We start from the raw sequence: 24,912 nt of genomic DNA on the forward strand, positions 1-24,912 counted from the left end.
AAAATATTTCAGACAAAAGTCGTTAAAATTAATTGTTAGAAAAAGAAGATATAATAAAAAATTTGGCTTTCTAAAAATTAATAAATTTAAAAAATTTTTAAAAATTAAGTTGACCTTCAATTGACCTTAAAAATGGTCTCCAAATAAAAAATTGATAATGCCATTCTCTTTCCCCTTCGAAATCATGGAATACGTATTTCAGCTTTTTTTAATATCTTTCATAGTTTCCGAGATTTTTTAATACGAAAGTTAAAATGGGACACCCTGTATATGTCGTTGGCCAATAATTGTCATAATAAACACGGTGCAAAGTTAGTTGCACTCGTCATAACTGAGAGTGCTACAAATATCATTGTCAATAAAATCAACGAGTGACTTTTCACTAAGCAACTTCTATTCCTCCTATTATTGTCCGAACAGGGACAGGAAACCCATTATACTGACCTATATATGTTGATGTTACATTCTATATAATATATTGTGTCAACATATTATAACAAAAAAATTTTTTAGACTTATTTTCTTATATGTACATTTTCTGAAATTATCATCTAAATAATAAAAACAAATAAAAATTAATCTAATCAAACTTAATTTAATATATTTTTTATTTTCTTTCATTGTTGTTATTCGCTAGTCCTTAATAATAACTTGATCTAATTTAATCTAATCTATCCTAATTGAATTTAATTTTTTAATTTTTTTTACACCTAGCGACAAACTGCTAAGGCCAAGTTATTAGACAAAAGCGTGAAACTTTCATTCAAGCGCATGTATGAAAAGCACATAATTATTGCAAATTTAGTGGATAGATCATTATACTAAAAACTTTTCGCAATTAATTCCCTTACTTGTAAAATGATTATCTTCACTATAATTATTTTTATTTTATAATGTCTTTTTTGTCTTGAATATGTCGGAGCGAACTATTGTTACATATATCTTCAAATATCGCTAATAATTAAATCAACTACTTTTTAAGAATCAGCTCGTATACGCCATAAATGCGAATGTACAAAAAACAAAAAAAATATAATATATAAAAAATTAATATATATACAGGTTGTCCCAAAAAAGTAACGGACCGCCCTAATAACTTTTCAGTATTGAAGTTTCAAGGAAAATGATCTGAATAAAAATTGTAGGGATTTAAGTGCGCTACTTTATGATGACCTTGACTTTGACCTTAACCTCTCTATTTTCTCTCTATTTTCTCTCTATTTTCAAGGTCATTTGAAGATCAACTTATTTACGTTTTTTAAATGGGAACTCTTATTTTTTATTACACTGTTTTTTTCTACTAGTTAATTTGAACAACTTTTGTCTAAAACATTCTTTTATTTGTTTAATATTTTTTGAGATATTTGAGGAAAACTTGATAACTTTTTCAATATTTAACTTATGATATCTCGCTAACTATTGGTCGGAAGAAAAAGTGATACTAGACTTTCTTGCTTTATTTAGTCTCAAGAATATATTGTTGTAATAGCGCCCTGACTTTTGTTAACTTACTGACTTTTGGAAATTTCAAAATCATCGAATTAATAAAAGTCAGCGCGCTATTGTAACAATATATTCTTGAGACCAAGTAGAGCAAAAAGTCTAGTATCACTTTTTCTTCCGACAAACAGTGAGTTATTAGTGAGATATCGTGAGTTAAATATTGAAAAAGTCTTATCAAGTTTTCCTTAAATATCTCGAAAAATATTAGGCAAATAAAAAAATGTTTTAGACAAAAATTGTTTAAATTAATTGATAGAAAAAGACGGTGTAATAAAAAATTGGGGTTTCCATTTAAGAAAAGTAATGATCAGTGAATATCTCGAAGGTGGTGCCATTTGTAAACAAAATAGTATAGTTATTTTATGTCCCCCTTAAAATTATATAACTTTTGTCCGAAATATTTTTGTTGAAAACGCTTCGTTGAAGAATTATCGAGGTGTTTTTTGAAATGGGACACTTTGTATATATGTTTTAATTTATTCGTATCCATATATATAGCATTCGATTATATTTAATAAATATTATATATCTGCGAAATTTTATTAAAATCAAATAAGATAATTTACTAAAGCCTAATTTTTCGAGTTTATTACGTATCGACATCGTATTATAATGTCATTGTACGGATAATATAAAATAACCAGCGATATTAACGAGAAAATAATTGTTAATAAAAAAATTAAAAACGCAAAATAAAATTTTTCCACATACATATATATTTATACTCTAATACATATTAACTTAAAGACTTTCAAGATCTATGTAAAAAATTAAAAATTAAGTGTAATATTTTTAAACTTATTTGTTGCTCTCTCTCTTTCTCCCTCTCCCCACTCCCTTCTTCTCTTTATGTGTGTGCATATGTGTGTGTGCGCGCGTGCGTCCTGCATGTGTACGTGTATAGGTACCTATGTGTCGGCGCGTGCATGTATGTAGGTGTGTGTGGTTGCTTCTCACAACCGCTTCTTATTAAATTCATTTTGATCCATAATATACAAATAGAAATATACAATATTCCATATATTTGAGAAAGTACTTCTTTGAAACTGAATATTACGAACGGTTATAAATCATAAGTTAATGAGACATTTGACACTATAGTGTAAGTGAGTAATATACGTATTATTTCGCTTTCTTTCACCAATAATGATCCGTCGATGATGATTTTCAAGATGAAGAAATGTAAGCACATTATTTTATATAGACGGTTCTTCGTGCGTATGATTTATCAGTTATTTACATATAATAACCAAGAACTTAGGTTATGCAAAAAAAGGTCGAAAGCAGCAAGACCGAACAAGGGATTAGTGTTGATTAAATCAGTGCCACACACAGGAAGCGAAGTACAGCGGACTGAGACGATAAGAGCCGTATAAAAATCGTAAGAAAAACAGCTGGGGTTAAGTACTTACATCGTTCTCACATTAGAACCCGCTGCGTTACGATTAGGTCGTTCAACCCGTCGTCAGTAGCTGTCGACTTTTTTTCTCTTGTTCTTATTTGAACTTTCGATTGTGCAATAAGATTGTGTAATGCCTATTTTTAAATCGACAAATTTCAATTTGATTAATCGACAAATAAACGACGTCTCTCTCTCCTTATTAAATATATACGTATATACATGTATGTATAAATGAATATCAAGAAATACTTATTATCAATTGTAAATTAACTACATTGAAATAGTTATATGGAAGTTACATTTATAAATCCATTTTTAAATAAACGTTTGTTTTTATATATGTCACTATGAATGTCGTCGGTGAGCGCTGACACTGAATTAAATAGTACGAAAAGCCATTGGTCCGCTTCAATAAATGATATGCATTAAATTTAAAGGCAGATATAAATGCTGACACTGAATTAAACAGCGCGAAACGGTAAATCATCACCGCGCAACTGCCGGGTAATACTTGCGCTTATGAATAAGAGATGCGACTTATGTAAAATACCGTCCCATACGAAACGTAACATAAACATAATCCATTAGACATCCATATAATTTCCATAGATCCATGTGACTTAATATTTCCATAAGTAGACTTCTATTAGGTGTACAAATGAATAATCCAATTTTTTCAGCTACATTCAAGGTTTATTTTAAAAGAAAGTAAATTAAATTATTCAATCAAAGTATTCGCCGTTGCTTCCTATAACTTTAAGCCATCTTTCAGGCAGCTGATGAATTCCATCTCGGAAAAATGTTATGTCTTTGGACACGATAAAGTCGTCAAGCCATTTTCGGACTTCATCCACTGATTGGAAATGCATATCGAACAAGACGTGTTGCATCGACTGGAACAAGTGATAATCGGATGGAGCAATGTCTGGTGAATACGTCGGGTGCTGCAAGACGTCCCAGCCAAGACTCATTATGGTGTCTTTTGTATTGGAAGCAATGTGTGGCCTGGCGTTGTCATGCAACAATTTCACTGGACGTTCTCCTTTGCCAGTATACGGGCATTTTCGTTCCAATTCTTGACTCAAGCAGATTAATTGACGTTGGTAGCAGTCCGCAGTAACTGTTTCACCCGGTTCCAACAACTCATAATAAAGCACGCCCTTGATATCCCACCAAATGCAGAGAAAACCTTCTTTCCGAAGCGATTGGGTTTTGCGACCAATTTTGATGATTCGCCGGGATTTACCCATGACTTTCTGCGTTTCGGATTGTCATAGAGTATCCATTTCTCATCGCCCGTAACGATTTTCCACAAGAAAGACTTTCGACGCTGCTTATTGAGAAGAGAAAGACACGCTGCCATTCATTGATTTTTGTTGGTTTCAGTGAGTTCATGTGGAACCCATTTTCCTTCTTTCTGGATCTTTCTCATCTCATGTAGGCGTTTGAAAATCATTTGCTGCGTTACACCCAACTGTTCTGCAAGCTCTTTTTGTGTTTGTGCCGAATTCTCAGCGAGCAGTTGTTCCAAATCATCATTATCGCACTTCGGAGGGCTTCCAGGGCGTTATTTGTCGATTAGACTGAAATTACCGCTTTTAAACCGCTTAAACCAAAATGCGCACACATCATACGATACAACAAATCTCCTGAACGAAAACGAAACTAACGCTGACACTGACGTTCTATTAAGGATTCATCATATACAGCACATAACGGCTTACACAGTATTCTTTCCTGTTTGGAAGTAAAACAATAAAATATGACGGAAATGTTTGTTTTAATTTTCTATTTTAACTCAATGTCAAACAAACAATTCTTTATCGAATAACGTATTAAAAAAAAAAAAAAAGCTGGAAATATCAGCTGTTAAACGATAAGTTTAAACGAAAGGTTAAACGAAAAGTTATAGGATTTGAAATGAAGTTAGTTGTATTTAATGACAAGTAAAGCCATCTATTCATGAGAAATCACATAATTTTTTTTCCAACTTGATTAAGTTATTTAGATACTGGTATTCAGAGCCGAGAAATAATTTACAATTTTTGTAATATTTTATTTAATATCTTATTATTGTTAAAGATAAAAAATGCAACAATAAACCAATAATGAATTAAACATTATAAAAACAAAAACTTATTAAATAAAAATATAAACCACATAAATTGATGTTCCTCAGTTATATGATATATCGACATACGGCAATCTAAAATGGATAGAGTAACCGCATAAAGAACTTTGCGATTGTTCCTTATCTGCCGACATACGTCATTAATACGTTATATCAATGCAAGTCTGATGTCCACTACTCGTAAATCAAGCTATTCATACGGCTCCACTAGAAATAATCTAATGTAGTAAAGTCTGGTGACCTCGATGGTCAAGCATGAACCTTTTCACACCCAACCTATCCATTGACACAAGTAGTGTTCTGATGTTCTACTATTTATAAGTAACACTACTCAACTGTCACTCATCAATCGGAATGAAACTTTGCTCTCTTATAAAGCATTGATAAATATTGAAAATTCGTTTTTTATTTTTCCTCAAAACGCTTTTTAACCTCTTGACTGTCGGAGACAAATTGTACTTGTGGGACAAAAATGCGTTGACATAAAATTAACTCTGATGGTCATAAAACTCAGTATTCTAAGGTTTTTTGGGTCGCTAAATCCGAATATTAAAATTTTTAAATTCAAAATGGCGGATTTACTATGGCGGACACCAATTTCAAAAAACCAACATATTTTCATAAAACTCGGTATTCCAAGGTTTTTTTAAATCGTTGAATCCGAATATGATATCAAAATTCCAAAATTAGGATACCGAGAGTTCATCTAGCCAATAAAGGCAAGATTGAAAGTTTATCCAGCCAACGAAGGCAAGATGTAGAGTTCATCCAGCCTATAGATTTTCGGAGCAGGTGAGTACAAATCTAGGATTAATTTTCCAAAATTCAAAATGGCAGATCCAATATGGCGGGTATTAATTTTAAAAAATCAACATATTTTTATAAAACTCGCTATCCTAAGGCTTTTTAGATTGCTGAATCCGAATACATCAAAATTAAAAATGGCGAATCCAACGTGGCTGATATCAATTTCGAAAAATCAACATATTTTTATAAAACTCTGTACCCTAATTTTGGAATTTTGATATCATATTCGGATACATACATTCGACTTCCAATTCTTTTATCCCTAGAGCACAGTCGATCATTGATATCGAAAAGATATCGTTTTTAAAATGTCTAAAACAATACCTATATATATTATGAGATGAGAAGTTTCCTTACTAGGTTAGATCTTCACTAAGAATATAACAAATTGATTTACATGCTTTAGTAGCGTTTTTTCCTTGTTGGAATTCTAAGTGCAACATCAAATATATAATTTAACATCAGCTATCATGTTCACTATTGTTTGTAGAGGTTATGATTATATCGTTGTCTCATGTTATATGACGTTTAGAATATTTTAATGTTAACATTATAAAACCACGTGAAAATATTTCGCGTTTAAATAAATTTTCGAAAACTTAAAAAAACTCCAAAAATATAATGTCATATTTTTGACAAGTTTTTTGGCAAAAAGTTTTTAAAGAATGATTTTGCCTTTTCAAACCGTTTATTGGAATCAACTGAATAATGTAATTTATGTTTACGCCAAGTTTTATTAAAATAAAAATTTTGATTTCGAAATTTCCTTATTAAACGCATATATTTAGCACTGTTAACGTATTCAATTAAGTTTGGTACTATGACGTCTATCATACATTATATCGAACATTTTTAATAAACTTTTAAATGATGAGTTGTCATTACATCATAAAATTACCGTCATTGAATAGAAAAAAATAATATATGAGTAATAATTTCTTCGAATTGCATAGAAATTATAAAATATAAAGTGTTAAATGTTAAATATTTAGTCATACGTTTTACACTTTATATCTTGACTAATGTTTCCAGTGTAAAGAGTTAAAATTCTATAATTATGATTTACATCAACTGTCACAAAATCTACTTTCACGAAAAATATCTGTCTAGAATTCAGATGTAGCATAGCTCTATGTAATCTCTTCGTATTTCAACAGCTTTTTAGACGATTTTCAAAATGTTTTAATGCGATGAAATATAAATATTTAATAAAGAGTAAATATAGGAGAGTAAATATTTAAAATGCGCAGGAAAGATGGTTCTATGATTATGTGAAAAACTAAATACCAATTTTGTGAAAACTTTAGAAACTTTAGAGTACTGCTCTTCCTTAAGAAATATACCTCGAAGTTAATCTTACAGATACATCACTGGTAGCAAATACGGCACTATCGTATTAATGATACTTTAACTCGCTGATCGTTAATGAGTATCGGTTATCGTGCCCATTATTCTTCATATATAAGACGAGCACTCGATATTAAAGACTTATATTCGGACAAGGTGTCAATACGTCATCTATCTGCTTTGTGACATGTATAAAAAATTTGTAATCGTATTATTTGTTAGTATCTTATTTAGAAATTTCGCAGCGCGAAAAAGCGAAGAAAGTTAGTAAAAGTATATTCTTAATTTTTTTTATAAATTTTCGTTCAAACATACGGAAACTGTTAACTTCTATGAGAAAGTACTAACTAAAAAATGGCAAGAATTTTCTAAAAAGTTTCGTTCGTTATATAACATTCAATTACCATTATGGCAATCACGGTAAGATGTACAAATAACCATAGAAATGACTTCTATTGACCATGTATTTTATAAAATACATAACTAAACGATAGTGATAAATGACGATAAATTAGCAAGCTATACATTTTGTAAATATGGAATTGTATGTATAAACTAATTTCAATATATTTCTAATTGGTTTCTCTCATATTGTAATTTCATGGTGTATTCTACTATTCATGTCTATTTTCATCTATTTTGTATTATAATTTTAATATGTACGATTCTCATATTCTTACATTTTTTTACAGAATGTAAAGAATATGCTGATCTGGTTTACCAAACTGAGCATTCACCAGTTTTACGCTTCGATGTTGGCTCGAACAGAGTTTCCCATTGCGCAATTATCGAAACGCCTCTCATCATTGGCGGAGTCAAAGCAAAGTTTGCAGAATTTCCACATATGGTAAGAATAAACAACGTACAAAGAACAATATGAACGATGAACTATTTTAAAAACCGAAAGAAAATGGATTAAAATTATCAAATTTGTTGTTCTTTTATTTAAATAAAAAATTTTAATAACAAGTGTACACTGAACCTTAATGAAAAAAATACTCAAATATTAAGTGTTTACACTTGATTTTGTTCGAATTTACTCTCAAATGTGGATATACAGGGTGGAAGGTTATAAGTTTACAACTTGAAGTGTGAAGGTAGATTAGGTTAAGACAAACATAAAAGTCCCATACCGTTTTGCGAGATTCGCAATAATTATCGAGTTATTAATGATAGAAATCTGAGGAATGGGAACGCGCCGACATAGATGATTGGAGAAGCGTTGCAGCTACTCAGGTCACAGCGCGGCCCACTCGACCTAGCTACTGTTGGCGGCGTGCGGCAAGACGTAGGTCCGGCGAGATAAAACAACGAATAGCAGCGCATTGTCTTTCCCTCCGCCGCGTACCGGCAACAGTTTCTGAATCGACTGGGCCGCGCTGCGGCCTAAGCAGCTGCAACACTTCTCCAATCATTTACGCCAGCGCGCTCCCACTCCTCAGATTTCTGTCATTAATAACTCGATAATTATTGCGAATCTCGCAAAACGGTATGGGACTTTTATGTTTGTCTTAATCCAATCTACCTTCACACTTCGGGTTGTAAACGTATAACCCCCACCCTGTTATAAGTGTGATGTCCATAAAGTGTCCAAAAGTTCCTGGCAATAAAGAGTAAAAAAGGATGGCGGGTAATTTTTTCTGTTTATTTATTCAAAATAGAATTTATTAGATGTAATGCACAGGTTAGCATGTATTTGTAACTTCTTCATGGCATTAGAAAAGTCTTTTGGAAAAGTCTTTGGGAATCTTGTTTGGTTGGTTGGTCACGTTTTTTTGAATCTCTTCGGTTGTATCGAATCTTGCATTTTTCAGCTGTAACTTTATTTTCGGGAGCAGGAAATAGTCGGGAAGAGACAAATCTGACGGGTATGGAGAATGGTTCAATGTTGACACTTAGTTTTAAGTCAGAAACTGTCGAATTGTTGTCAAATGTTATCAAATGCTCCGGGTGTTATCGTGCAGGAAAAAAATCCGTAAAATCATAATTTTCAGGATGGCGAGTGTATTTGCTATTAACCGAGACGTCATTTTTCGATCTTCTTTGATCGACGGCAGTTGTTATCGGTTTGATTTTTTGTGGGCCGACCATTGTGTTCATCGTCTTTCATTGACTCTCTATGCTGACTTCTTGAAACTGTTTGTGCCATTCAAAAATTATTGTTTGACTTAATGGCGCGTCACTGTGAGCCGTAAGTTTTCTGAATCAGTTCCACAGACTTTGTAGCCGAAAAATCGATTTAGCAAAATTTATAGCAAAATTTAATCGCCACACGTTGTTTCTCCTTAACATCCATCTCACAACATTGACACAGAGTAACAGCACAGTTAGTGCGAGACATTTTGTCTTAACAAAAACTGTAACTACACGAACGCCAATTTGCATTCTTGTGAGAAACTGTTTTAACTATGTAATTCAATTGCAATCTGGTAGATGGTTGGTAAGAGAACGATAAAAGTTCAATCCAGGAATTTTTGAACAACACCGTGTATATTAAAATTTAAGTGTATATATCTGTATTTGAGAATAAATTTGAACAATTGAGTATAAACACTCAATAATTTGAGTATTTTTCTATTATGGAAATATATTTAGATGAGAAATTAAGGAAAAATTTAACATCGCGACTCAAAAATTTGACAAGCCTAATTGCATGTATTAAGAGAGCGACGTCCTATATTACGATATTATACTTTAAGACATAAGGATATCCTCAGAACGTTTTTAGAACGTCCTTTGAAGATCTGTACTATTTGGATATTTTAATTAATTTTAGTCAAAATCTTATCCTTATCAAAATCTTACCAAAATCTTATCAAAAAAGTTTTAACTTTTTTTTAACTAACTTTCTTTTTTTTAACTAATTTTTTTTCTTGTGCTTGAATATTAGGAATCTAGCTACACACACACACACACGCGCGCGCGCGCACACACGCACGTACGCACGTACACACACACGCACGTACGCACGCACACACACGTGCATGCACACGCACACACACACACGTACACGCACCGCACACGCACACGCACACGCACACGCACACACACTTTAGTTTCTCATATTTCCAAAATTATCTCTATGCTGAATTTACAATTTTTTTGAAATTAATGTTTCGTTATATAGCATCGTTTGGCATATAATTCGACTGGAGTTTCAAGGACCATAAAATGAGCCGTAAAACCTGTTTTTGGGTCATTCTTTGCATGTAATTTTTTTACGAATGCTTGATATATTATCTCACTTGCATATGAGTTAATGAAGGGTTAGCAATACAATATATTCCAATTTGAACGAAATCTATGATGACAAGATATGTCCTACCCTTTGTGAGCTATATATGATACATTCACATTTCGGTAAATTGCTTTTATAATAATCGACAATGTTGCAATTACGTTATAGGCAGCGATCGGTTACGGTGAGGACAAAGACATTAGCTGGCAATGCGGAGGAAGTATTATTTCCGAACATTTTATTCTGACAGCAGCGCATTGCGTGGAATCTCCAAGCAAGTAATAACCCAAATAACATTATAACATCTTAAAGACATCTACAAGACATTTAAAATTTCCGAAAGTGTCTCACAAGATTGTCGAAAAGACGTCTATATAATATCTCTAAAACGTTTTATGTTTCGATTTAAGATATAAAACATTAGTAACATTAATAAGATATTTATAAAATATATTTTAGTACATATACCTCAATAAATATAGAATATAATAGTTATAACTGATCACTCTTGCTAAAGAAGCATAGACAAATTCCGCGAATTTTTAAACTTCCGCAGAACAAAAGACAAAAGTTAGACATTAGGCTCGACTGCTGGTATCTATGAAAAATACATAAATAACTATCTCACGATCGCAAAATTGGGAGACCTTTTGGTCTCCATGGGACCAACAGCTCTTATTGGGTAACGCAAAAATTCATGTCTACTTTTTCAATAAAAATCATTTGATAATTTGGCATATAAAAATCTTCATCTAATCGACCAAGTACAGTTTGTTTGATAAGAGCGTACCATTTGACAAAGAAGTAATTTTCTTCAACATATTTCTCTCGCTAATAATGAAGGTAAAAATATTTATAATATATTAGGTGTACAACTTTGCTTCCGCCGTTTTTTTCCGAAATTCGAGGCTTTATTGTAAAAAACTGGTTATACATTTATGATTCAAAGTATTATTCATCGCTGGCCACTACTTTCTCCCATCTTTAGCAGCGTACAAATCCCGCGTTGAAAAAACTGGTCATCTTTTGAAGCGATCCACGAATCGATAAAATTTCTTACTTCTTCTTTTCTGGTCTTTTTCATAAGACCGGAAGTACTGGTCAACCAGGCCGTGTGCCATTGACCGAAACAAGTGATAGTCAGAGGGAGCAACGTCAGAGGGAGAATACGGCGGGTGGGGTAGGACTTCCCATTTCAACGTTTCCAAGTATATCTTGACCACTTTCGCAACATGGGGTCGAGCATTGTCATGCTGCAAAATCACTTTATCGTGTCTCTCGTTGTATTGCGGCCGTTTGTCTTTCAATGCTCGGCTCAAATGCATTAATTGCGTTCGATAATGATCGCCTGTGATTGTTTCAGTCAGGTTTTAACAGCTCATAATACACTACGCCGAGCTGGTCCTACCAAATACAGAGCATGACCTTGGAGCCGTGAATATTCGATTTGGTCGACGTGGATATGCCCATGATTTTCTGCGCTTGGGATTATCGTAATGAACTCATTTTTCGTCCCCAGTCACAATGCGATGCAGAAATCTCTTCCGTCTTTGCCTCTCAAGCAACTGTTCACAAGCAAACAAACGCCGTTCAACATCTCTCAGTTTCAACTTCATACGGCACCCAATTTCCTTGCTTCTGAATCATTCCCATGTCTTTGAGGCGTTTTGAAATTGCTTGTTGAGTCATTCCCAATTCTTCTTGACTTTGACACGAGTCTTCATTAAGTAATGCCTCCAATTCTGCATTCGAAAACCTTCTCTCTTCCACCGCTATGCCGGTCTTCGACGTGAAAATCACCGTTCTTTAAGCGTTGAAACCATTCACGACACGTTCTATCACTAACAGCGGCTTCAACATAAGTATTTGAGAGCATTCGATGAGCCTCAGCCGCAGATTTCTTCATATTGAAGCAGAAAATTAAAACCTCCCGCAAATGACGAGAATTTGGCTCGTAAACTGACATTTTCAATCGAGAATAACTTTATGATGTAGACACAAATCGACTAATGTTTCTATGGGGTTATATTAACAGATGCCCAAGTTTATTACATGACGTCTATGATCTATTTATTTCGACCACTATTTACCGCTAAAGCCATCTATAGGAAAACGGCGGAAGCAAAGTTGTACACCTAATAGTACCGTTAATCATTAGAAACTGCTATATTAGATCTGCCACTTTAGATTTTGTAATTTTAACTTTGGATTTGCATCATCAACGATCAGCTAAAAGAATATCAAAGTTAGCCACTTCAAGTCACCATATTGGATCCGCCATTTTGAATTTTATAATTTCGATTCTGGTGAACTTATCATTAATGACCAACAAAACATGAACATATCGAATATGATCTTCTCCATAATAGAATATCAAAATTAGCTACTTGAAACTGCCACATTGGATTCGCCATTATAGATTTCTTAAATTTGATTTCGGATTCATAATCAACAACCCAAAAAACATGGATGTACCAAGTTTGATGCAAATCCGTTGAAAATTGGCAGAGTTTTATAGTGCTTATATGATCATTATATGATCATTATCCGTTTTGGTATATCTTTTTCCGCCATACATACGTCATTACCAATGAGTCGATTATGGATTATGGATTATGAATTATGGAATATGGATGCCGTAAGGAAGCCGTAGGAGACATCTTCCCAATATCTTGTTCGCAATTCTATTTCGCGAGTATTCGTGGCTGTACAAGATTTCCTATCAAGATTACAAGATATCCTTACAAGATTGCCTTACAAGATAAATGATAATAACCGCGAATCACGTTATGCGCGCAAACGGGCGCACGAAACAAAAATTTCTTTCCACCGCCTTCTCTCATTGAGGAAGTGCAAACTTCCGACCGTTTTAGCTGGGCTAGAGGCTCAATGATGGGTAAAAATTTTGCCCCGTTGCCCACAAATTATAAAGATAAGTAGTTTGTTTATTACGGATCGGGTATAGGAAGTAGGCAGGGAAGGCACAACTCCCCGTCAGACGTAGGTGCTGACGTTGAGCTCCTGATGCGATGAGCTCATCGATGCATGTGATAACATTATACATATTTTTATAACTTTCATTAATGATTATGCGTATCATATCGAGTACTGCGAAGGAGGTCTGCGAAGTAAACACATATGATTGTACGACGAAATACAATAATCGACAGCGATGTGGCTCGGCATGAACAGATTAATGTAATCCATTGATATTTCTACCGTATCTATCATGATATCAACGCTGTTGATTTGAATAGTAATATCAAAGATATTAGGGATAATAATAAATTCTACATATCTTAATAAAGTTAAAAGTTGAAGAAGTAAAAATAACAATCCTAAGACCCGTGGAAAATATATAACTGGATATATTCAAATGTTCGAAATATTCACCTAACATCAACATTCATAACAACAAAATCCTTGTTAAAAAAATGATAAAAACAAAATGAAAAGCGGTATATGCTTGATTGAATGGCATATGAAAAATTACTGTTTCTCAAAATGGAGGGCTAATGATTTTTTAATCTCTCATAACTCTCTCGTAACTTTCGTAACTTTCATCTGTTTGAGGTAAGAATGAAGTGGAAAATGTTACAAACGGATACAAACCGAACGTAATCGAATGCATATATGAAGATTTTTGTTATTAATGTTAGGTCTCCTAAGTTCGCATAAAAGGTAGTATCGATATTTATACGCTACATCGTGCACATTGATTTATCAATATTTCTTCTCAATAGCTATATATTTCGTTAATAACTTAAAATGGTGATCAAATGATTATTTTCAAAATAATAACGATTCTATTATTCAGTTTGATGTGTTCTACTGATACGTTAGTACATTTTTCATCTTATATCTTGTATAATTGTATTTGCTAGGTTGGTTTCTGGTTATTTTGTTACGATTACTATTGCATTAATATTTCATTAATACACACATTAATATATCACTTTGTTAACAATTCTTGGTAAATGAGAAATCACATTGTTATTGATATTATATATTTCAGTGGACCCGCGACGAAAGTACGAGTTGGCTTGATTGATTTGTTGTCTCCAGGCGACGCTGTGCAGGAAAGAAAAATTGTGAAGAGTATAAAGCATCCGAATTATAAGCATGCAGTTAGCTATCATGACATAGCACTATTTAAACTCGATCAACCATTAGAACTAAACCCTAAAGTGCGGCCAGCATGTCTTGAAGCAAACTCGCAAATTCAAGGAAAAAGTGCCATCGCTTCTGGATTTGGAAAAACTTCTTATGGTTCGTATCTTCTCATTGTTTTGTGTTTTGATTTTACGACTTTATCGTACTTTATATTTTACAACGACGATATCTAGATTGAAAAGTTTCTTTCTGTACATAGTAAAACACACATTGAAGTTATCTATTGAGAAAATACGATATTAACTTTCTTTCCCACTCAATACTTAGAAATCTTTTATGTGTCGCATTTATTTCTATATTCCTATTATTTCGAAAATTTAACTTGTATATATGATAATTTGTAACGGGATTTGGCTGTGTAGAATCTAACGTTGGCAGCAACGAGTTAATGAAAGTTCAGTTGGATTATATATCAGAAGACGATTGTAAAAAAAGTTATACCGAGGACCTCGGTTCTCGGCGATTACCTCAAGGCCTCATACCAAATCTACTTTGCGCTGGTATAATGGAAGGAGGCAAAGATACCTGCCAGGTCTGTGTAGTTTGTTTTTGTATATATTATTCTTTAAATTCTTAAAATTCTTAAATTATTCTTTAAATCGCGTTAAGATGCATTGAAATGCTTAAACTGATTTAGAATATAATTTAAAATATGAAACGCATATAACATTAGATCAATCATTGAAGTTAAGGTTTTATTTCACTGTTAAAGAAATATGAATATGAAAATGTACATGTTATAACACTTCTAATATTCTTTGTATGGTGTACATTACGAATTTAAAAAAAAAAATTAAAAATGTTACTGCGTTCTAGGCATGTTAAGTATTTCTGTGTGAGCTTTACTTTTATTTTTTTCTAAATCTTATTTTTTCCAACTTTCTATGTTTGTATATTTGTATAAATACATGGTTATAATGGACTGTAACATATATAGACGGGGTTGGGAAGTAAACATGTTCAAAGTAATATGTTACTATTATAAGTTATTTATAGTAGTAACGTATTGCCAGTAACACACGAAAATACGAAAAGACTTTCTGATCAACTTGATATTATAAATTTAACTGTAATATAAAATATTTGAATTATTTTATAAAAAATTATAACACAGAAAAGAGACGTAATATTAATTTAAATTTTTTCTTTTCATAAATGTTCTTTCCCTAATTTTGAAAAAATTTAATATTGTTACGAAAATCTTCGATTATTTTAAATATATGAAAAATTAGGAAAATAATATATAAGAGAGAGAGAGAGAGAGAGAGAGAGGGGGAAGGGAGAGGGGGGAGAGGGGGAGAGAGGGGGAGAGTTTAATAAAAGTTCAGTTTCTTATAAGATTTTATATTCTTATTAATGACAAGAAAATAACTCTGCATACACATAAATAAAAAATTGTATTAAAAAATTAAAAATTAATTAATTATTAATTGTTACTAAATAAATAAATAATTTATTATTATCATTAAAAATTGAATTATTTTAAAAAAACATAGGAAATGTCTTACATTTTTTAATTTAATATTTAAGAGAAAACAAATTTTCAGAAAATACTTTTTTCAGACATTTTTACATGAATAACATATAGAAACGCACATTTATATTTAGATTGTAACATATTTTATGCAGAACAAATATATAGAGTGTCCGGTAATTAGCTGCCAATCCGAAGTATGAAGGTAGATTGAGTTAAACTGAAAAGAAAAATAAAGTACAATTTTGCAGGAATATTATAGAGTTATTAATGATAGAAATTTGACGAATGAGCGCGCGCCGAGATGATGGTTGGAGGAATGTCGCAGCCTCACGGGCCATAATGCGGCCCAGTTGATCTAGCAATTGTTGGCGGCGTCCTTCCTCTTGCCGCACATTGGCAACAGTTTCTGGATCGACTAGGCTCTGTGGCCCGAGCGGCTGCAACGCTTCTCTAATCATCTATGTCGGCGCGCTCCCATTTCTCAGATTTCTGTCATTAATAACTCGATAATTATTACGATTCTTGCAAAATTGTATTTTTCTTTTCTTCTCAGCTTAATTCAATCTACCTTCACACTTCGGGTTGGCAGCTAATTACCGGACACCCTGTATATGTTATGTATCAGAATTAGGAAAAAAATTTAAATAATTTTTAATTCTCTACTATTTTATTTGCAGGGTGATAGCGGTGGTCCCTTACAAAGAGTTCTTGTAGAACCTTATTGCATGTATAGCATTGTGGGTGTGACGAGCTTCGGCAAGTTTTGTGCTTTTAAATCTATGCCTGCGGTGTATACTAAAGTCAGTTCTTACACTGATTGGATTGAGAACATTGTTTGGCCATAAAACATCTAACTTTGAAAGATATTAAATTTATATTAACACACATATATCTGGTTTCAATCTTTACGATTATAATTGTAAAATGTATACAGGGTATCCCAAATTGTAACATACCAACGCATTAGGGACGTAGAGCTAAGCGAAAGAAACAAAAAAGTCCTCTTTCAATTAGCGATATTTCGCATAGTTTTTTAATAATAACCGCGTAAAGTTTGGCGTTTGTCACACTCATCACGGCCTATAGACGCTCCGCGGTGAACTGTATGCGTCGAGGTATGCCCCAGTGTTGGGGGCATTTAAGGCCCGGTCCAGGGTATCGATCATGTAACTTTTCCCCTAGAGTAAAAAGTGAAAGTGAAAAGTGAAAAATTAGTGGTGGTCCACAAATATTCATATTCATTAATATTTTATAAACTTTTATATATTTTTTAATACTATTTACAATAATATGTGTAACGTTTTATTTAAATTTATTATTTGCTGCAGTTTACTTACCGATATAAAAGAATAAGTTGACTCTCCAATATTTCAAAAGGATTAGATATATCGCGTAAATCCTTTATATCCTTCCCATACAGTACATCACCGTTGCAGCAACATTGCAGGAACGTTGTTTTGTAAGATTGCAACATTGCAGAAACGATGCCAAATGTTGCTGCAATCTTGCAGCGAAGGTAAAATATCCGCTTGCAACAATATTGCAATAACATTGCAGTGTAACATTGCAGCAACATTTGTAATATAATTTGTATGCAATAATGTTTTATATATATATATATATACACATATGATATATAGAGTGTTTAACAGCATCCATATCAAAGCTAATATGAGGGTAGTCCCAGAAGTACCTGACCTAACAAAGAAAACATAAAAAATTTGGGAAAAAATATCTTTATTTCTCTACATAGTCTCCTTTTAGCTCAATACACTTTTCCCAGCGTTCAATAGCTTCGATACCCTATTTATAGTGGGAATCGTCGAGCTCCTCAAAATAGCCATCAAGCTATCTTAGTCCATTGTTTTGACTGTTCCTTCGTCTCAGGTGTGAAGTGATGGACCCATGTTTCATCCATGGTCATGAATCGACGCAAAAACTCGGTTTTATTGTTGTGAAACTTCGCCAAACACTCGATTGAAACATCATCATGATGCTGTTTTTGTTCCATTGTGAGTAATCGCGGCATCCATCTTGCGCATAGCTTTCTCATGTCTAAATTTTCAGTCAATATGCGATGTACAGTACTTTTTGAAATGTCTACCATGTCTGCTAACTCGCGCACTTTCAGTCGACGATCATCCAATACCATTTTGTGGATTTTCTTCACCATTTCTAGCGTGGTCATCTCATTTGGTCGACCACTGCGATGTTCATCTTGGCAGCTCGTACGGCCTCGTTTAAACTCTGCCACCCAATATTTTACTGCTGTAAACGAAGGAGCAGACTCCCCCAGCTTTGATATTGGTTGGACTGAGGCTTTTCAAATGAAAGTATTGTATCACATAACGATGACCAATTTTTTCCATGTTTACAAATTCACTGAGAGCGTTCACTATTGATGGCTGCCAAACAAATACTAAACAACGTAGCGTCGTCAAACTTCAAACTTAAGCTTTATAAGGTTGGTACTTTCTACCATAGTCATTCTTTTCAAACAACAACCGCTATCTATACGTCAGGTCAGGTACTTCTGGGACTATATAACGTATATAACTAAAATAGATCGTGGTTAGTAATGGAATTGATGTCTTTTTTTAATCAACCACGTGAAATTTTAAGATATTAACGATAAAAAATTTCATATATTCATGTTGATTCTATTCTAGCTATATACTAATTTTGGTAAAGATACTGTTAAATACATTGTATATGTATTGAGAGTATCTCCTGGAGACTCTGTGAGTCTTTATTTAATGACGGCAGAAGCGAAAGATCGTATGCCAAAAATTGTTTTAGTTATATAGATACATTCCAGAAGATAATATTTGTGATCGATCTCACAAATTTATAAAATGTTCTGGACACACTTTCCTCTTGTTGTGACAATCAATAATTTTCCATTAAAATTCTGTAACAATAATCATGAGAGATCATATATTCAAATCAACATTTGTATAAATTTTACTAATTATTTACAGTGAATGATGATCATACAGCAAAAGAAAAGTGTTCGGAACTTTTTACAAATTTGTAAAATCGATCATAAGTGTCGTTTTATGGAAATCTCTTTTATTTTAACGTACATGAAAAAAAGATTAATATACCATTGTTTTCATTTCTGACATCAAACAAGAATAATCACAGAAAGTACCTAAGCTCTGTAATATTTCAAAGAGTAAAATGATATCTTAAAAAGACGCAGTTTTATTGACTCAATAAAACGTCAATTAAGATGTCATCTTGCTATTTGGAATAATACAAGTCTTAAAGACTTGCGGTAATTATTTTTGAATTAATAAGACGTCTAAGTTAGGGATATGAAACTAAATCATTGTAAAACCAAATCGTAGTGATTAAATATAATTGGTGATTAAATATGAGAATTAGAGCAATATACAAAGTGTCCCATAATTGTAATATACCAACTCCATAGGGGCGTAAAGCTAAGCGAGAGGAACGAAAAAAACCTCTTCTATTTAGCGATATCTCATATAATTTTTTAATAATAACTGCAATTTAAAATGTTGCTACAACATTGCAGATATAATAATGCAAAATATTGTTTTTACAATGTCTCTGCAATATATTGCACTGCAATGTTGCAACATTGCAGCAATATTGCTGCAATTGTCTGTGCTGTATAGGTTAAATTTCTTCTTTCTTCTTCTGCGTTTGCAACTTGAAATAGTCACCATGCAGCCATAATAAATATTAATAAAAATTAATAAAAATACTAATATGATGCAATTTGTGCGAAGACAGGAAAATTAATGCGCGCACGATCGACAGATTTTCAACGCAGTAGTAATAATATTATATTCCGTATTCGTCGTATCACTAGATTTTCACTTTTCCGCTAACAAGTTTAATGACGAAAAGTTTACGTGAAAAGTTTACGTTTCCATGTTTCCCCTAGTTGTATGATCACGGCTAAACAACAAAATTACAAAAAGATGTTTTAAGAACATCCAAATGATGTTCTATCTTTTTTTAAATGTCTTTTAGACGCACACATGATATTTTGGAGTATTTTGTGTTGTTTGGGCGACTTCACGAGAAATCTTTCACTTTTCACTTTTCACTCTAGGGGAAAAGTTACGTGATCGATAGCCAGAATGGGTTGCAAACACCTTTAGTTTCATCGGGCCTTCTGTGCATGCAATTTACGTTAAGCCGTAATCACACTAGCGATTGCCGATTGGATTACGATTGCGATTGGCGAAAAAATAGAGCATTATCTAAACGGCAATCACCAATTTCAATCGGTGCCTGTTTTGTCCTGATTGATTGAAAAGTAATCGCCAATTGTCAATCGCAATTGCAATCCAATTGGCAATCGCTAGTATGATTACTGCTTTACGCGTATAATTGTTTATCATACTCGTACCAGAGAGAAGGAGAGGTGTCAGGGGCCGCTTTTAGCTGAGCCAAGTGCGAAGCGCTCTTTGTACAACCGTGCACATGAATTAACGACGTCAGTGTCCACGATTCTTTACTGATTTCCCCCACCATGTACGCACACATAACCGGCTCGGTCTATCCGTGTCACACAAATAGACCAAGCCGCCTAAAAACGGCCCATGGCCCCTCTCCTTCTTCTCTCTGTACCAGAGAGGAACGTGAGAGCGGTCAACATGGGGTGTTTACGATAAATTGAGTTCAAGTTAGTTCCACTAGGACTGAAAGATATGATAGGCACGACCATCTATTATCTTCATGATTTATGACAACTCATGGTGTCCGATAAATCGAGTAGAGTAGAGTAGAGTAGGCTAACTTAGCAGTGTTCGTGTGAGACAATCAACAATATTTTATTAGATAATAAAGTTTTGTAAAATGTTAAATAATTACATTAAAAGACAATAAGATATTAAATTTTAGGAAAATTATAAATATTTATTTGAAGTAATTATGAAAATATATATTTGTAGAATATTCAAAGTAGGAAATTCAATTATTCTAACCTATTTATGAATATTCTTTTCACATTATCTATTTTTACAGAACAAAAGTTCTCTTTTTAAAATATAATACATATATGTATTGTTGATGACATATAAAATATTTTTGATTGCTCGCACGAACACTGCTAAAGCCAACAGCACACGGTGCTTGTTTTAGTGCTGGGTTGCTTGCTAAATAAAAATACTGCGTCCTGATTGGTACATTTCCGAAGATGGATGGAAATGCACCAATCAGAACGCAGTATTTTTATACAGCAGCAATCCAGCACGAAAACCAGCACCGTGTGCCGCTGGCTTTAGTTTACTCTACTCTACTCGATTTATCGGACAGCATTGAGTTGTCATAAATCATGAAGATAGTAGATGGTCGTGCCTATCATACTTTTCAGTCCTTGTGGAACTAACTCGAACTCGATTCATCGTAAACACCCACGGCGACACCGACTTTCCGCACTGGGAAAGGGCGCCATCTGCATCCATTTTGAGAGAGAAACTACGATGCTACATCCACTTTCAGGTTTCGACGGTAAAACCTGCATGTAGTGGCAGTCCGTGCTACATCCATTTTCAGCCGGTTTATGTCCGTGCTACAACCATAATAGCGTACTTAACAAGCACGGTCTCGCACATTGTTACGCGTTTATAACATGAATTAACATGTTAACATGTGCAAGAAAAAAGAATTGACGTTGTGTATGATTAATATCATGAAGATCATACGAGGTGTCCGGTAATTAAGGTAGATTGGGTTGAGAGAAACATAAAAGTCCCATACCGTTTTGTGAGATTCGCAATAATTATCAAGTTATTAATGACAGAAATCTGAGGAATAGAAGCGCGCCGACATAGATGATTGGAGAAGCATTGCAGCTGCTCAAGGCAGCGATCATGAATCTTTTCCCTAGCGTGAACTAGTGAAAAATGAAAGACTTTTGTGAATCAGTGAAAAATGAAAAATTTTATATGAATTTGTGAAAATCGAAACATTTCACACGACAACTAAGTCGTTCAATATGGCAGTTGCATCCTGGATAATTCTTAATGAATATCAAAGAAATCAAAATGATCAAAATAATAATGTCCGTGTAGGCCGAAGGATATTACGTGACACGCAAAATTTCTTTGATATAATATCCAAAGCAAATGTTTCAAAATATGTATGTACGTATCGGAAGATATCAAAGACTATTAATACAGAAAATAAGCCGAATATATATGTCTTTTAGGATTGCGAGACGTGAGAAAATTTAGAATAATTTTTATTTAATAAAATATATACATACGTTGGCATTTCTTAAGTTAATAATTCGAAGTTGAAACAATATTAAAATTGCAATCGGAAACATATGTACAGAGTGTTTCACAAATTCCTCGCTCCTAGGAATTCACGAAGACGTAGAACGGATTAAGATAAATATGAAATTCCTATACTATTTTGCGATGTACGCAACAACCGAGCTATTAATTACAGAAATGTAATGAATGAGCACATGCTGAGATGGCATCGAAAAAGCAACGAAGCTGCTTGAGCCAAGAGCGGCCCACATGATCTAACGACAGTTGCCATCATGTAAGAAGAAAAAGAAAAAGAAGGACAAGCCGCCGGTGAAATAAAACACAAGTAAGCTAGTGATGCACCCGGGCGAAAGAGACGGGGCTAGGCGAGAGAACGACAGCTGAGAAATATAATCTAATCGGAAATTTCAAGGTAGTGTTCGCTAAATATTCCCGCTATGTCGTCGCTGCAAATTCGAATGTTGTTTTTACACGCGTAAGCGTGTAATTAGCTCAAGCTTTCTTCACACGATTCTTGCGAGATTTGAAACGACAAAATTCGCCCCCAAAAAGGCATCAGCCAATCACACGCTCATATGCAAATTGCAGCAACAGCATTGTTATCGGGCAGACCTGAGACGGGTTGCTGTCATCCGTCCGTGACGTTTGCCGCGCGCCTTTGCGATTATCGGCAAGTTCAGTTTTCTCGATTGTTCGCGCGATTTCAAGTGGCCATAATATATGGCGATAATACATGGCAATATGTGGCAACAATATACGGCAACAATATATGGCAATAATATATGGCCATAATATATGGCAATAATTCATGGAATATATTTTTCATTACAAAAGTCAATGCAAATTTGCGGCATGCACAATGTAATAATAAAAGAGCTCTCTGCGAGCATTGAGTCAAACGCTCACCGATGATGATATTGATGATGTCCCGTTGCATCCAACTAGGTCCACCAATGTCCGTCTATGTCCGCTGCCGCTCTCCATGTCGCGCAGCATCCATCTTGCAGCGCATCCCACGTTGATTGCTACACTTTCACCACACTTCCGTGATGCGGTCGATACTTGTATTAGAGCGGTGATATTTACTTCAATTAACGAACGTTTTACATCGACACCGGTGGAAACTTTTTACGCGCTGCGAAACGGACTCTATAAACTCGATCGGCGAGGTGTAAGAACCGTGTGAAAATTTATCGACTCGTCCAATGGATTTTTACGGCGCTTTTCGCGATCGCGTCTGAAAAGTCGGCGAAAATGCGAGAGTATCGATATCTACGAGAATATTCGCGAATGCATGCGAGGAAAGATTAGACAATCAGAAACTGGTCATTCCGAGGGAGCGCAAAGGGAGAGAGCGGGGCAAAATTTTCACGCGTGATGGTTCCGTCACGACGAAGCTTACGTTCGCGATACTTTCGCGAAATGAGAATTTAAGCTTTTATTGTTAGTAGCGCGGGTAAAAACACGTATATTGATAACCGCGATATTCAAAGGCACGCGCGAGCGAGGATACCTCAAGCTTGGTGTGCGCTGGCGCAATTTCTACGCGCATTATTCTACGCTACTCGAGACAATAGGGATCGTTATGAATGGACAATATTGCCAAATAATTCTGCAGCCTATTTTGGAAATAAAAGAATAGTTCTCAACGGTATCGGCATTTATGCGTATGAATATATTTTACATGGACAATTAAATATTGTCAAATAATTGTCATTAAATAATTCTGCGGCCCGCTTGAAAAATGAAAATAAAGCAGCTGATGACCGTATCGCGTTTGTAGATATGAATATCTCTTATTCAGATGACTGAACATCAAAAGAGAATAATTCGGTATTTTAAATCTCGTATGTAATGCAGGCTATCGATTAAGTAATCTCCTGATTGTTTCGAGCAATGTATTTTATTCAACGTCACAAACACAAACATGCAAAATCCCAACATGCAAGAATCTATTTGCAATTCGCATTGACTCGAACGATATTTTATCTAGTCCCAGATCCGTCATGCGGAATTTCGTTTCTCTTTACATTTTGCATTTACTCACCGAAACGACTTGCAGTCAGAGCCGGCCACGTTCCGCTTCAACTCTGTAACAAAAAATTCGCATTCGCTCATCAGATTTGACCAACGAGTGCGGGCGAGTAAAAAAGTAGTTTACCCTCTGCGATCATAATTCAAGTCGAGCCGCAAATTATATCCCAGCTCTAGATCGTCAAGGGTCAAACACAGGACTATAGTAAACTTGTAAACTTACCTTCAAGCCGACTCTGCTTGGCCCGAATCGGATCCTCCGGTGCGGCATCCGCGTCCGCCGGATTGCTGTTGCTTTCTGCAGCAACTGAAACAGAAAAATAATTTTCCCGGTTGATAATCTGAGGTAGAGAGAGAATATCTTTGATCGGGACGAATCGAAAATACGGAAATATTTTGATATGGGATTTTTATATTTATTTCTTTGTTCCAAAATTGGAAATTTAAATGAGACTGGAAGCTTTCAAGAGAGCTGATGAGGAACAAGTTGCAAAGGCAAAGATTGTAAAGAGTTGAACACAGATGTGTAGGAAACTT

General features: G+C 34.1%; 1 protein-coding gene across 1 annotated transcript; it reads left to right on the top strand.

Annotated features, from left to right (window-relative positions):
• The first annotated feature begins 7,353 nt into the window (after positions 1–7,353).
• LOC105184547 (serine protease snake) lies at positions 7,354–17,250 on the top strand. Its single transcript, XM_011143412.3, has 6 exons — positions 7,354–7,453; positions 7,883–8,037; positions 10,597–10,706; positions 14,444–14,697; positions 14,964–15,133; positions 16,756–17,250. The coding sequence occupies exons 1-6, from the start codon at positions 7,378–7,380 to the stop codon at positions 16,921–16,923; spliced, it is 933 nt and encodes a 310-aa protein (XP_011141714.1). The 5' UTR covers positions 7,354–7,377; the 3' UTR covers positions 16,924–17,250.
• Positions 17,251–24,912: the final 7,662 nt, after the last annotated feature.

Source organism: Harpegnathos saltator, unplaced genomic scaffold (assembly GCF_003227715.2).
Source record: "Harpegnathos saltator strain DR-91 unplaced genomic scaffold, Hsal_v8.6 scaffold182, whole genome shotgun sequence".
Classification (NCBI taxonomy): Eukaryota; Metazoa; Arthropoda; class Insecta; order Hymenoptera; family Formicidae; genus Harpegnathos; species Harpegnathos saltator.